We start from the raw sequence: 13,126 nt of genomic DNA, 5'->3' as shown, positions 1-13,126 counted from the left end.
ATGCCTTCTGATCTCTCTCTCTCTCTCTCTCTATGTCCACTACTTGCTGTCCATATCCTACCCCCCCCCCCTCCACACCCCTGATTGTAAATAATGTAAATAATTCAATGTGATTATCTTGTGTGATGACTGTATTATGACGATAGTATATATGATAGTATATTGAATCAATTTAAGTGGACCCCGACTTAAACAAGTTGAAAAACTTATTCGGGTGTTACCATTTAGTGGTCAATTGTACGGAATATGTACTTCACTGTGCAACCTACTAATAAAAGTCTCAATCAATCAATCAAAGATTAGTCGATATGCGTGGGGCCCCATTTGGCGCCAAGAAGCGCATGTAAAACATCAATTAACGAATAACAGTGCGCTTCATGTGACATTGTCACGCAAATGTATTCTTAGCCCCTCCCTGCTCCGTCACTGATAAGAATACATCAAATTCCCTAAATGACCGTGCTGGGTTCCGTCGCCAGTCGGAGTCATGTCAGCAAGTTTTGCAAATTCATGTTTGTTATTTTGCACTAAAACAATGAAATACCCCATTTATTTCCAATTATTTTCATAAAAAATGCTTAAAATCAAGTTGGAGTTTGATTAAAAAAATAAAACAATTGTTTCACATTAAAAACAAGTGTGAAATAATCGGGTTGTAATGATATCAAAATCTCACTTTTTTTAATATGAGTTTGGAAAATGCTATTTCCCCAGAAAAGTTAACTAAGAATTTTAATTGTATTAACGTAAATATATCACAAACTGATGTTTAGCCTCATTGGCTTTAAATATTTTTTCCGGGTGTTGGTTTATAAAGTAGGTTGTCATATTACTAGTATTTCTGTGTCAGCTTGGAAAAGCTCGAGACGAAGGTGCCGCGCTTTGTTTATTTTTTGCCAGGGTTTGTTTGTCAGTTTATTAGCAACATAACCTAAAAAGTTATGGACTGATTTTGATGACATTTCCGGGGAAAAAACATGTCCTCTTAACTACTACAAAAAACTTATCTCACATGCTTCCTCCCCGCCCCACTTTCCCGGACCAGCACAGACGATTTTGAGGGATGTAGTATATTTTCAAAAGCGCCAGAAAAAAACTACACGCACCAAGTTCTCGTTTGATACCATCACGACATTATTGGGGGGGGGGGGGCTCCAAATAAAATTCTGCAGAGAGCCACAATATAGCCAGGATGTAGATGTTAAAATAACAATAATGTTGATAAATGTGACATAAAATAAATACAAAAAAACAGTGTTATTTGTATAAATTTGATAAGATTTTTGTAATGGGGATTTTATGAATGAAAAGTAAGAAGACAAAAATTGTGAGTCAGAGTGAATTTGTCATTGTTGAATGGTGATATTTTGGCTGACACACTGTAACTGTAAAAGATGTGTTTGGAAATTTTATGTGTGCGTGTTTGCGAGATATTCCTGATAACCAAAGTGAAATTATTGGAGGTGTGCCGATCGATCAGCCAGCGATCACTATCAGCCGACTTTCATGAAAAAGTATGTGATCCCTCTGGCTGACACCAGTGTTGCCAACTCGGTGACTTTGTCGCTAAATCCGGCGACGTTCCAAATCCTCTTAGCGATTTTTTTTTTGTCAACAGCTACTCTTGACAAATCCCTCGTAAATTCCAGACGATAAGCCGGTATTTTTTTCCCCCTACGCTTTGAATCCTGTGGCTGATAAAACGGTGCGGCAAATTTATGGTTTTTTCTTCCCTGCAAATATATATATATATTTTTTAAAAACAAGCTAAGACAATGAAAATGTGTGTTATTGTTTGTGCTATGGCTCCATCTTTTGGACGAGTTTGCTCATTGCAGGTGCTGCAGCGCCCTTCTGTTTTTAACAGTGCCGTCCAGTCTTATTGTCGTCTGTGGCGTTTCTCCTCGTATGGATTCTTCATTCATCACTCCAATCAACGTTTGTAAGTTTTACAATATAACTAAAACTATTCTACTTACTAAACTGTCCCATGTGTGATGTCTGTAGGAGTGTTTTCTTGCATATTTGTACGTGCTATTGTAACGTAATTAAACCAGCGTCGTTAGCATTAGCTAATATGCTAACACATGTACAAGTGCCTGTGTTTATGATTGATTGAGACTTTTATTAGTAGGTTGCACAGTGAAGTACATATTCCGTACAATTGACCACTAAATGGTAACACACGAATAAGTTTTTCAACTTGTTTAAGTCGGGGTTAGTATTATTAACTTACAATTGAATTATTTTTGTATTGTTTCAGTTTCACAAATTCCTCCGTAAATTCACCAAAACATCACCGTGGAGTTATTAAGTCTGTTTAGCTGATTGGAGAGCTAGCTGTGTTTCTTCTAAAACACAGGGGTCAAACTCAAGGCCCGAGGGCCAAATATGGCCCGCCACATTATATTACGTAACCCGCGAAAGCCTGGAAATAATATGCGTTAATAAAAAGCTTTTCTTACTAAATATATTTGTTCTTTCCCTTTTGACATAAAAAATAATGTACTGCATGCAATTGCATGTCTTTTAAAATTAAATATAATTAAAATATTATATTATCATGTATCCCAAAAATATTTTTTGTTAGAATAAAGATAAAAACTGTACTTAAATATCTGCTTGACTTATAGTTTCAAAACAAATTATCAATCAAATTGTAGACAAAAGATTTCAGGGTTATACTCTGTCGAGTTTTTTACCGTAAAATCTACTTTGGTACTGTTTTTTTCCTTATACAGTAAGATACTAAAACATTAAAAAAACAACAACATTAAAACAAGATTTTACGGTAAAAACAAAAACTGGCAGCTCTGTTGCTTGAATTCAACCGCTAAAAACAGTGGTATTGTTTTTCCATTCCATTTATTCAAATGTTTTATATGCTGTAAAAAAACAACACTGCTTTTACTGTAAAATTCTGGTGACTGAGCTGCCAGTTTTTAAAGTAAAATTTAAATATTTTTTTTGCAGCTTCTGTAAAAAAATATATTGTTAATGTATTATATATATACATGTTAGGGCTGGGCGATATATCCAGTTTGTAAGATATATAGATATATATTTTTAAACAAGATATGAATCAAGAAAATATCGTAATATCGATCAAATTTATTTACCGTTAAAATGACCAAACATGGTAACATGGTAAAATGACCAAACATGGTAACCGTTAGGGCTGGGCGATATATCAAGTTTGTAAGATATATCAATATGTTTTTAAACAAGATATTAATTAAGAAAATATCTTAATATCAATCAAATTGATTTCATGTTAAAATGACCAAACATGTTAACAGTTAGGGCTGGGCGATATAACAAGTTTGTAAGATATATCGATATATTTTTAAACAAGATATGAATCAAGAAAATATTGTAATATCGATCAAATTTATTTCCCGTTAAAATGACCAAACATGGTAACATAGTAAAATGACCAAACATGGTAACAGTTAGGGCTGGGCGATATAACAAGTTTGTAAGATATATCGATATATTTTTAAACAAGATATGAATCAAGAAAATATCGTAACATCGATCAAATTTATTTCACATTAAAATTACCAAACGCCGCTTACTTGTTGTGTTCCTTATTCTCCCCGCTCCTCACTTCCTCTCATGGGCTACTAAACCCCTCCCCTTCCTCCTTCCAAGACGTGCTTGCACGTATAAGAACATCCATGATTGGTTGGTTGTTTACTATGATGAGTCACGATTGGTTGGGGGAAATCACCACAGACGTCCCAAATGACGACGAGAAAGTCATAGAAGAGAAGAGCGATTTTTATATATCAAACTAGTGGAAGATGGCAGAGGGATTGTCTTCTTTAGATTATTCTTTTAGCGATGTAGACGACGTCCAGGAAGCCCACAATGTGTCTACAAATGTCTGCGTCTGGATAAACATTAATTTGAGTTGTTTACCATGTAAGCCCACATCCAAACTGTTTGCCAGTTGCCAAGCAGGGCATATTTCGCAGGAGAAATGCTGCCAAAAATGTATTATTTGCACAGCTATGTTATTTATTTTACATAGAAAGAATATTTTTCTATTTTATTTATATTATGTATTTATGTACTACTTAAACAGTTTATTTTCTGTGCTGTTAATACCCATCTTGACTAACTGGGTTAATAAAAGTGCCACTGACTGTTTACAGTACACTTGTCATTCACTTCAATATTACTGAATCTCGCTCAAAAAATAATATCTTTATTTGTATACTTTCACCGGAAAATATATTGAAATATATATCGAGTTCAAGTAAAAATATATTTAGATATACTTTTTTGTCCATATCGCCCAGCCCTAATACATGTATATTCATATGTTACTCATTGTTCTGAGGTCCGAGAGCCAGCTCCAGCTCGTGGTGCCCAAGACGAGACTTAAAACCAGGGGAGACGGGGCCTAAGCTCTGGAACATTCTGCCCCACCATGTTCCAACTACTCCCACAGTGGAGTGTTTTTAAGTCTCGTCTTAAGACCCACTTTTATTCTCTGGCATTTAACACTACGTGAGTTGTGTGGTCCTCTGTGTTTTGAAATTTGTATTTTATTTATTGTTTTCATTGGTTATACCCTTTAAAATCGTTTTTAATCAGATTTATTTTCATATTGGTTTTATATTTATCTGGGTTTTATTCAGTCATTGGTGGAGCTAAGGATACTATTTGAATCTTGTTTTTAATATTTTGGTGCAGCACTTTGGAAACATGTTTCTTGTTTAAATGTGCTATATAAATAAAGTGGATTGGATTGTTAAAAGCGGCCCTCTGAGGGCAACCATAATTGCGATGTGGCCCTCAATGAAAACATGTTTGACACCCCTGTTCTAAAATGTAGTATATACCGGTGCACTCTATAGTCTGGAATATAAGGTAGGGACCTGTTCCGGTATGATTGGAGGTTTTTCTTATGTCTTGCAGACTTCGAGGCAAATGTCTATTCTTGGTGTTGGGTTTTATCAAATAAATTTCCCAAAAAATGCGACTTAAACTCCAGTGCGACTTATATATGTTTTTTTCCTTCTTTATTATGCATTTTCAGCTGGTGCAATTTATACTCCGGAGCGACTTATAGTCCTAAAAATACGGTACTATTGAAGATCTTTGCTCCGTCTCAACTATGTGGTAATATTCTTTTCACAAAATACAACCAATAGTACGTTAATGTTAAATCTTACTTGTGAAAAGTAATCCCCCGATTCCTATTCTCAACAGTCCGCTCATTTGAGCAGGAAAACGCTTAACATCTTTGTTTTCTACCTGTCAACTGTCAGTTTAGGCTCCTCATCACCACTTCAAGATGGCGGCCCAATTTCTCGCGTCACAGCAGCCAATGCTGCGTCTACTAATAAGTTGTCTATGGGCAACACCGGCTGACAATGTGTCCATTTTTAAATCCCCCCAGTTGACTACCTCGCTGCCAATTGCGCGTATCTCCATGTTCCGTGTGGACACTTGACAATAATCACCAGCATTGACGCGAATAAACTGCATTTTCAGCATCATTTTTAAGCATTAGTAGGACACTAAACATGTACTAACTAGAGCAAGCATGCTAGCTAGCGGCTAAGCTAGCTACAAACAACAGAAGAAATAAGTGCTTAGTAAAGTTTAAGAAGTGTGAATAGAAGCAGTTATTGACAGGAATATAATACGTAGATGAATAATATTCAGAGAGAAGACAACAATAACAGCTGCTACCTGACGATGTGTCGGCATTGTCACCGTCAGAAGTGTGCCACACGTAGGGGCGGATCGATACATACATTGGTGGTGATATCAATATGGTCGATACAAGAGCAGTTGATCGACATTTTTATTTTCTAAATAAAAAAAATGCAAATTCAGGACTTTGAGTGCACTAACCAAATGATTTAAACGAGGGATGGATCGAAGTGTTTTGCTTTAGTTTAGTTAGTGCTCAAACAGGAGAATAAAGAAGTAGTTTACATATTAAGCGGATATTTTTACACGCAATAGTAGATAGACATTTACAGTTAGTACATGTGATCAATATATCAGCCGATCTCGCTCATGGATGATCTGTATCGCTGATCGGAACATCCCCAGAAATTATTATTAGCTCTGAAAGATCTAAGTATGCGGCGGCCATTTTGATATGTTTCGTTTTTAAAACCAGTACAATATCAATATATATTTTTTAACTTATAGGTCTCCCCTCTCACTCTTAAAAATGTTTAAAATAAGTCGTCATAAATTAGTTTTTTTCAACGATTAACTTTCGAGGTTAACTTCAGAACTATGTGTCAATAAAAACATATGAATTGGTACTTGACAGATGCTAACTGTTAGCATGCTCACGCTAACATTCTAGCATATTAACCTTTTTAGACAATTTTACAGTCATTTAACCTGCTAACCGTTAGCATTCCAGCATACTAACATTAGCATGCTAAATGTTTTCAGCCAATTTTATGAATTGGTACTAACTGTTAGCATGCTCAGGCTAACATTCTAGCATATTAACCTTTTTAGACAATTTTACAGTAATTTTAACATGCTAACCGTTAGTATTACAGCATACTAACATTAGCATGCTAAATGTTTTCAGCCAATTTTGCAGCCAAACACCTCAGTCATATGAATTGGTACTTGACAGATGCTAACTGTTAGCATGCTCAGGCTAACATCCTAGCATATTAACCTTTTTAGACAATTTTACAGTCATTTAACCTGCTAACCGTTAGCATTCCAGTATACTAACATTAGCATGCTAAATGTTTTCAGCCAATTTTGCAGCCAAACACCTCAGTCATATGAATTGGTACTTGACAGATGCTAACTGTTAGCATGCTCACGCTAACATTCTAGCATATTAACCTTTTTAGACAATTTTACAGTCATTTAACCTGCTAACCGTTAGTATTACAGCATACTAACATTAGCATGCTAAATGTTTTCAGACAATTTTGCAGCCAAACACCTCAGTCATATGAATTGGTACTTGACAGATGCTAACTGTTAGCATGCTCACGCTAACATTCTAGCATATTAACCTTTTTAGACAATTTTACAGTCATTTAACCTGCTAACCGTTAGTATTACAGCATAGTAACATTAGCATGCTAAATGTTTTCAGCCAATTTTGCAGCCAAACACCTCAGTCATATGAATTGGTACTTGACAGATGCTAACTGTTAGCATGCTCACGCTAACATTCTAGCATATTAACCTTTTTAGACAATTTTACAGTCATTTAACCTGCTAACCGTTAGCATTCCAGCATACTAACATTAGCATGCTAAATGTTTTCAGCCAATTTTGCAGCCAAACACCTCAGTCATATGAATTGGTACTTGACAGATGCTAACTGTTAGCATGCTCAGGCTAACATTCTAGCATATTAACCTTTTTAGACAATTTTACAGTCATTTAACCTGCTAACCGTTAGTATTACAGCATACTAACATTAGCATGCTAAATGTTTTCAGCCAATTTTGCAGCCAAACACCTCAGTCATATGAATTGGTACTTGACAGATGCTAACTGTTAGCATGCTCAGGCTAACATCCTAGCATATTAACCTTTTTAGACAATTTTACAGTCATTTAACCTGCTAACCGTTAGCATTCCAGTATACTAACATTAGCATGCTAAATGTTTTCAGACAATTTTGCAGCCAAACACCTCAGTCATATGAATTGGTACTTGACAGATGCTAACTGTTAGCATGATCAGGCTAACTTTCAAGCATATTAACTTTTTTAGACAATTTTACAGTCATTTAACCTGCTAACCATTAGCATTCATGAATACTAACATTAGCATGCTAAATGTTTTCAGACAATTTTGCAGCCAAACACCTCAGTCATATGAATTGGTACTTGACAGATGCTAGCTGTTAGCATGCTCAGGCTAACATTATAACATATTAACCTTTTTAGACAATTTTACAGTCATTTAACCTGCTAACTGTTGACATTCCAGCAGCCAATTTTGCAGCCAAACACCTCAGTCATATGAATAGGTACTTGACAGATGCTAACTGTTAGCATGCTCACGCTAACATTCTAGCATATTAACTTTTTTAGACAATTTTACAGTCATTTAACCTGCTAACAGCTAGCATTCCAGCATACTAACATTAGCATGCTAAATGTTTTCAGCCAATTTTGCAGCCAAACACCTCAGTCATCTGAATTGGTACTTGACAGATGCTAATTGTTAGCATGCTCAGGCTAACATTCTAGAATATTAACATTTTTAGACAATTTTACAGTCATTTAACCTGCTAACCGCTAGCATTCCAGCATACTAACATTAGTATGCTAAATGTTTTCAGCCATTTTTTCAGCCAAACACCTCAGTCATATGAATTGGTACTTGACAGATGCTAACTGTTAGCATTCTCAGGCTAACATTCTGGCAAATTAACCTTTTTAGACAATTTTACAGTCATTTAACCTGCTAACCGCTAGCATTCCAGCATACTAACATTAGCATGCTTAATGTTTTCAGCCAATTTTGCAGCCAAACACCTCAGTCATATGAATTGGTACTTGATAGATGCTAACTGTTAGCATGCTCACGCTAACATTCTAGCATATTAACTTTTTTAGACAGTTTTACAGTCATTTAACCTGCTAACAATTAGCATTCCATCATACTAACAATAGCATGCTAAATGTTTTCAGCCAATTTTGCAGCCAAACACCTCAGTCATATGAATTGGTACTTGACAGATGCTAACTGTTAGCATGCTCAGGCTAACATTCTGGTATATTAACCTTTTTAGACAATTTTACAGTCATTTAACCTGCTAACCGTTAGCATTCCAGCATACTAACATTAGCATGCTAAATGTTTTCAGCCAATTTTGCAGCCAAACACCTCAGTCATATGAATTGGTACTTGACACATGTTAACTGTTAGCAAGCTCACACTAACATTCTAGCATATTAAAGTTTTTAAGCAATTTTACAGCCGAACACGTTAGTCATTTAGCTTGATACTTGACACATGCTAACGTCAACAATTTAGCTTACAAACATTAGCACACAAAACATTTTAGCCAATTTCACAACCAAAGAGCTCGGAGTCACTTAACCTGGTACTTGACACACGCTAACCATTAGCATTCTAGCATACTAACATCAGCATGCTAAATGTTTTAGCCAATTTTGCAGCCTCAGACTCACAATTTGGTACCAGACACATGCAAACTTGTTTGGACAATTTTGCAGCCGAACAGCTTTCGATCTTTCATGTAAACTGTTAGCATGCTAACATTAGCATTCCAGCATACCAACCATTTTAGCCAACAGTACAGCTGAACATCTTAAGAGTTATTTAACTTGGTGCTTGACATATGCCAAACGTTAGCATGTTAACGTTAGCATAAGCATGCTAACTGTCATGGCCAACTTTACAGCTGAGCATCTTAGAGTCATTTAACTCGGTACTTGACACACGCTAACCGTTAGCATTCCAGCATGTTAACTTTTTTTCTTTTAGCTAAATTTCACATGCGTACCCATCATAGTCATATGACTCTGTACTTTACACCAGTGTTTTTCAACCTTTTTTGAGCCAAGGCACATTTTTTGCGTTGAAAAAATGCGGAGGCACACCACCAGCAGAAATCATTAAAAAACTAAACTCAGTTGACAGTAAAAAGTCATCGTCGCAATTGTTGGATATGACTTTAAAGCATAACCAAGCATGCATCACTATAGCTCTTGTCTCAAAGTAGGTGTACTGTCACCACCTGTCACATCACGCCCTGACTTATTTGGAGTTTATTGCTGTTTTCCTGTGTGTAGTGTTTTAGTTCTTGTCTTACGCTCCTATTTTGGTGGCTTTTTCTCTTTTTTTGGTATTTTCCTGTAGCAGTTTCATGTCTTCCTTTGAGCGATATTTCCCGCATCTACTTTGTTTTAGCAATCAAGAATATTTCAGTTGTTTTTATCCTTCTTTGTGGGGACATCTTTGATTGTCATGTCATGTTCGGATGTACATTGTGGACGCCACGCCGTCTTTGCTCCACAGTAAGTCTTTGCTGTCGTCCAGCATTCTGTTTTTGTTTACTTTGTAGCCAGTTCAGTTTTAGTTTTCGTTCTGCATAGCCTTCCCTAAGCTTCAATGCCTTTTCTTAGGGGCACTCACCTTTTGTGTATTTTTGGTTTAAGCATTAAATACCCTTTTACCTGCACCCTGCCTCCCGCTGTTTCCGACATCTACAAAGCAATTAGCTACCGGCTGCCACCTACTGATATAGAAGAGTATTACACGGCTACTCTGCCGAGCTCTAGACAGCACACACTCAACAACAACACATCATTTGCAGACTAGAATTACTGCTTTGCAAAAAATATTTTTTACCCAAAATAGGTGAAATTAGATCATCACAATGGTTGAAAAACACTGCTTTACACATTGTAACTGCTAGCATGCTAACATTAGCATTCAAATTCGGCTGGCGCTTTTTAGCAGCTTGTGCATTTTTGCACTCACACACATTTTCTGGCATAATTGCGTATTCACATTTTTTTTTGGTGTACTGTTCTAACCAGGGATATTTTAATCTTTAGAATGCGTGGCGGGCCTATACTGAAAAGTAGAGATGTCCAATAATGGCTTTTTTGCAGATTTCCGATATTGTCCAACTCTTAATTACCGATTCCGATATCAACCGATACCGATATATACAGTCGTGGAATTAACACAATATTATGCCTAATTTTGTTGTGATGCCCCGCTGGATGCATTAAACAATTTAACGAGGTTTTCCAAAATAAATCAACTCAAGTTATGGAAAAAAATGCCAACATGGCACTGCCATATTTATTATTGAAGTCACAAAGTGCATTCTTTTTTTTAACATGCTTCAAAACAGCAGCTTGGAATTTGGGACATGCTCTCCCTGAGAGAGCATGAGGAGGTTGAGGTGGGCGGGGTTGAGTTGGCAGGGGGGTAGGGGGTAGCGGGGGGTGTATATTGTAGCGTCCCGGAAGAGTTAGTGCTGCAAGGGGTTCTGGGTATTTGTTCTGTTGTGTTTATGTTGTGTTACGGTGCGGTTTGTCATTCTTGTTTGGTGTGGGTTCACAGTGTGGCGCATATTGGTAACAGTGTTAAAGTTGTTTATATGTCCACCCTCAGTGAGACCTGTATGGCTGTTGACCAAGTATGCTTGCATTCACTTGTGTGTGTGAAAACCGTAAGTGTTATGTAATTGGGCCGGCATGCAAAGGCAGTGCCTTTAAGGTTTATTGGCGCTCTGTACTTCTCCCTACGTCCGTGTACACAGCGGCGTTTTAAAAAGTCATACATTTTACTTTTTGAAACCCATACCGATAATTTCCGATATTACATTTTAAAGCATTTATTGGCCGATAATATCGGCAGTCCGATATTATTGGACATCTCTACTAAAAAGTAACGCTACTCTTAGGGGAGTTTGTCTGTCCCGCCTGCGTTGATAATGAAACTGTGAAGAAAAGCTTGCAGAGAGAGCAAGAAAACGCCAGAAAGTCCCCGCCTCCGGCAGGTTCTATTTGGTACACGGCGTTAAGTTCCACTCGCATGGAGCCATTAAAAAAGACGGGCGCAAATACCTCCAGAAGGCGGCGTAGATAAGAAGCAGGACGAGGAGGGCGGTGCAGGAGACCCCGCAGCCCACCATGAGGGGCACCGAGGGCATGCTGGTGGGACCCATTTCCTGCAGAGAGAAGGATGATTGTTAGTAAAGCGGATCATCCGGCGAACTGCTTGTGTGTGGATATTTCCACACTGTTTCACTTCTCAATCACACTGTTTACTCCCTCGGGTCACTAAACCTCCCTTTCATCAAGACACACATTGTGTCTTAATGCAAATAAAGGCAGAACACACACATTCAAAGTGTGTGTTCAACACCAGCTAAGAGTCGTTCGGTGGGAAGAAACATAATGCGTCAAAGTGAAGTGAATTATATTTATATAGCGCTTTTCTCTCGTGACTCAAAGCGCGTTTACATAGTGAAACCCAATATCTAAGTTACATTTAAACCAGTGTGGGTGGCACTGGGAGCAGGTGGGTAAAGTGTCTCGCCCAAGGACACAACGGCAGTGACTAGGATGGCAGAAGCGGGGCTCGAACCTGGAATCCTCAAGTTGCTGGCACGGCCACTCTACCACTCAGTTCTTCTTCAGGTGTTCTTTTTCTTCCTGGCCCATCAGAGGATGACAATTCCTCAGGAGGAGGGTGAAATAGGGCGGGATTTTAACGCCTACTTGAGGTGTGCAGGTCAAAATAATAATGTTGCAGATAGGGTTGTACGGTATATCGGTATTAGTAAAGTACCGCAATACTAATGAATCATATTCGGTACTATACCGCCTCTAAAAAGTACCGGTCCCACTTTTTTTTTTTAACGGGCATGACAGCACGTCGTCGTCACGTCGTGAAATTGCTGGTTTTACGATCAGAGGAGCATGTTCGGCAGCGCACGCACACAGAGTACTTACAAGCAGACACGGTGTGTAGACAGAAAAGGGAGAAAGGACGCATTTTGGCTTAAAAAGTAAAGATAAAGGTGAAGTTATAACACTGAAACGCCCTCAGGAAGAGGTGCTTTAAAGTGCTAACTTAGTGTTTTAGCTACTTCTAAATCACTAATCCTCGCCTCCATGGCGACAAATAAAGTAAGTTTCTTACAAGTATCATTATCACTGCAGGACGAGGAATAGCTAAACATGCTTCACTACACGCCATAGGAGGATACAATAGCTCACCGGCGTCATTACTGAATGTAAACAAACGCCATGGGTGGATCTACACCTGACATCCACTGTAATGATACCAAGTGCAAGAGCGTATCTAGTCAATACTACTATGATTACATTAATATTTTTTATCATCACAAAATCATATTTTTCCTTTTTTTTAAATTCATATTATGTTTATAAACTCAAGAAAGACGTCCCTGGACACATGAAGACTTAAATTATGACTAATGTATGATCTTATAACTACTTGGTATCGGATCGATACCTAAATTTGTGGTATCATCTAAAGCTAATGTAAAAGTATCCAAACAAGAGAAGAATAAGTGATTATTACATTTTAACAGAAGTGTAGATAGAACATGTTGAAAGAGAAAATAAGCAGATATTAACAG

General features: G+C 37.4%; 1 protein-coding gene across 3 annotated transcripts in view; it reads right to left on the bottom strand.

Moving 5' to 3' along the window:
* adgrb2 (adhesion G protein-coupled receptor B2) overlaps window positions 1-13,126 on the bottom strand; it is a 536,693-nt gene that overhangs the window by 164,250 nt on the left and 359,317 nt on the right. For all 3 annotated transcript variants that reach the window (XM_062030114.1, XM_062030112.1, XM_062030113.1), the window contains exon 18: window positions 11,583-11,686. In XM_062030114.1, the coding sequence (XP_061886098.1) occupies window positions 11,583-11,686 (104 nt within the window). The remainder of the gene's footprint in view (window positions 1-11,582; window positions 11,687-13,126) is intronic.

This window comes from Entelurus aequoreus, linkage group LG20 (genome assembly GCF_033978785.1).
Source record: "Entelurus aequoreus isolate RoL-2023_Sb linkage group LG20, RoL_Eaeq_v1.1, whole genome shotgun sequence".
Lineage (NCBI taxonomy): Eukaryota > Metazoa > Chordata > Actinopteri > Syngnathiformes > Syngnathidae > Entelurus > Entelurus aequoreus.
The sequence above is the reverse complement of the archived record's forward strand: the minus strand, read 5'-3'. Positions and strand labels throughout refer to the sequence as shown.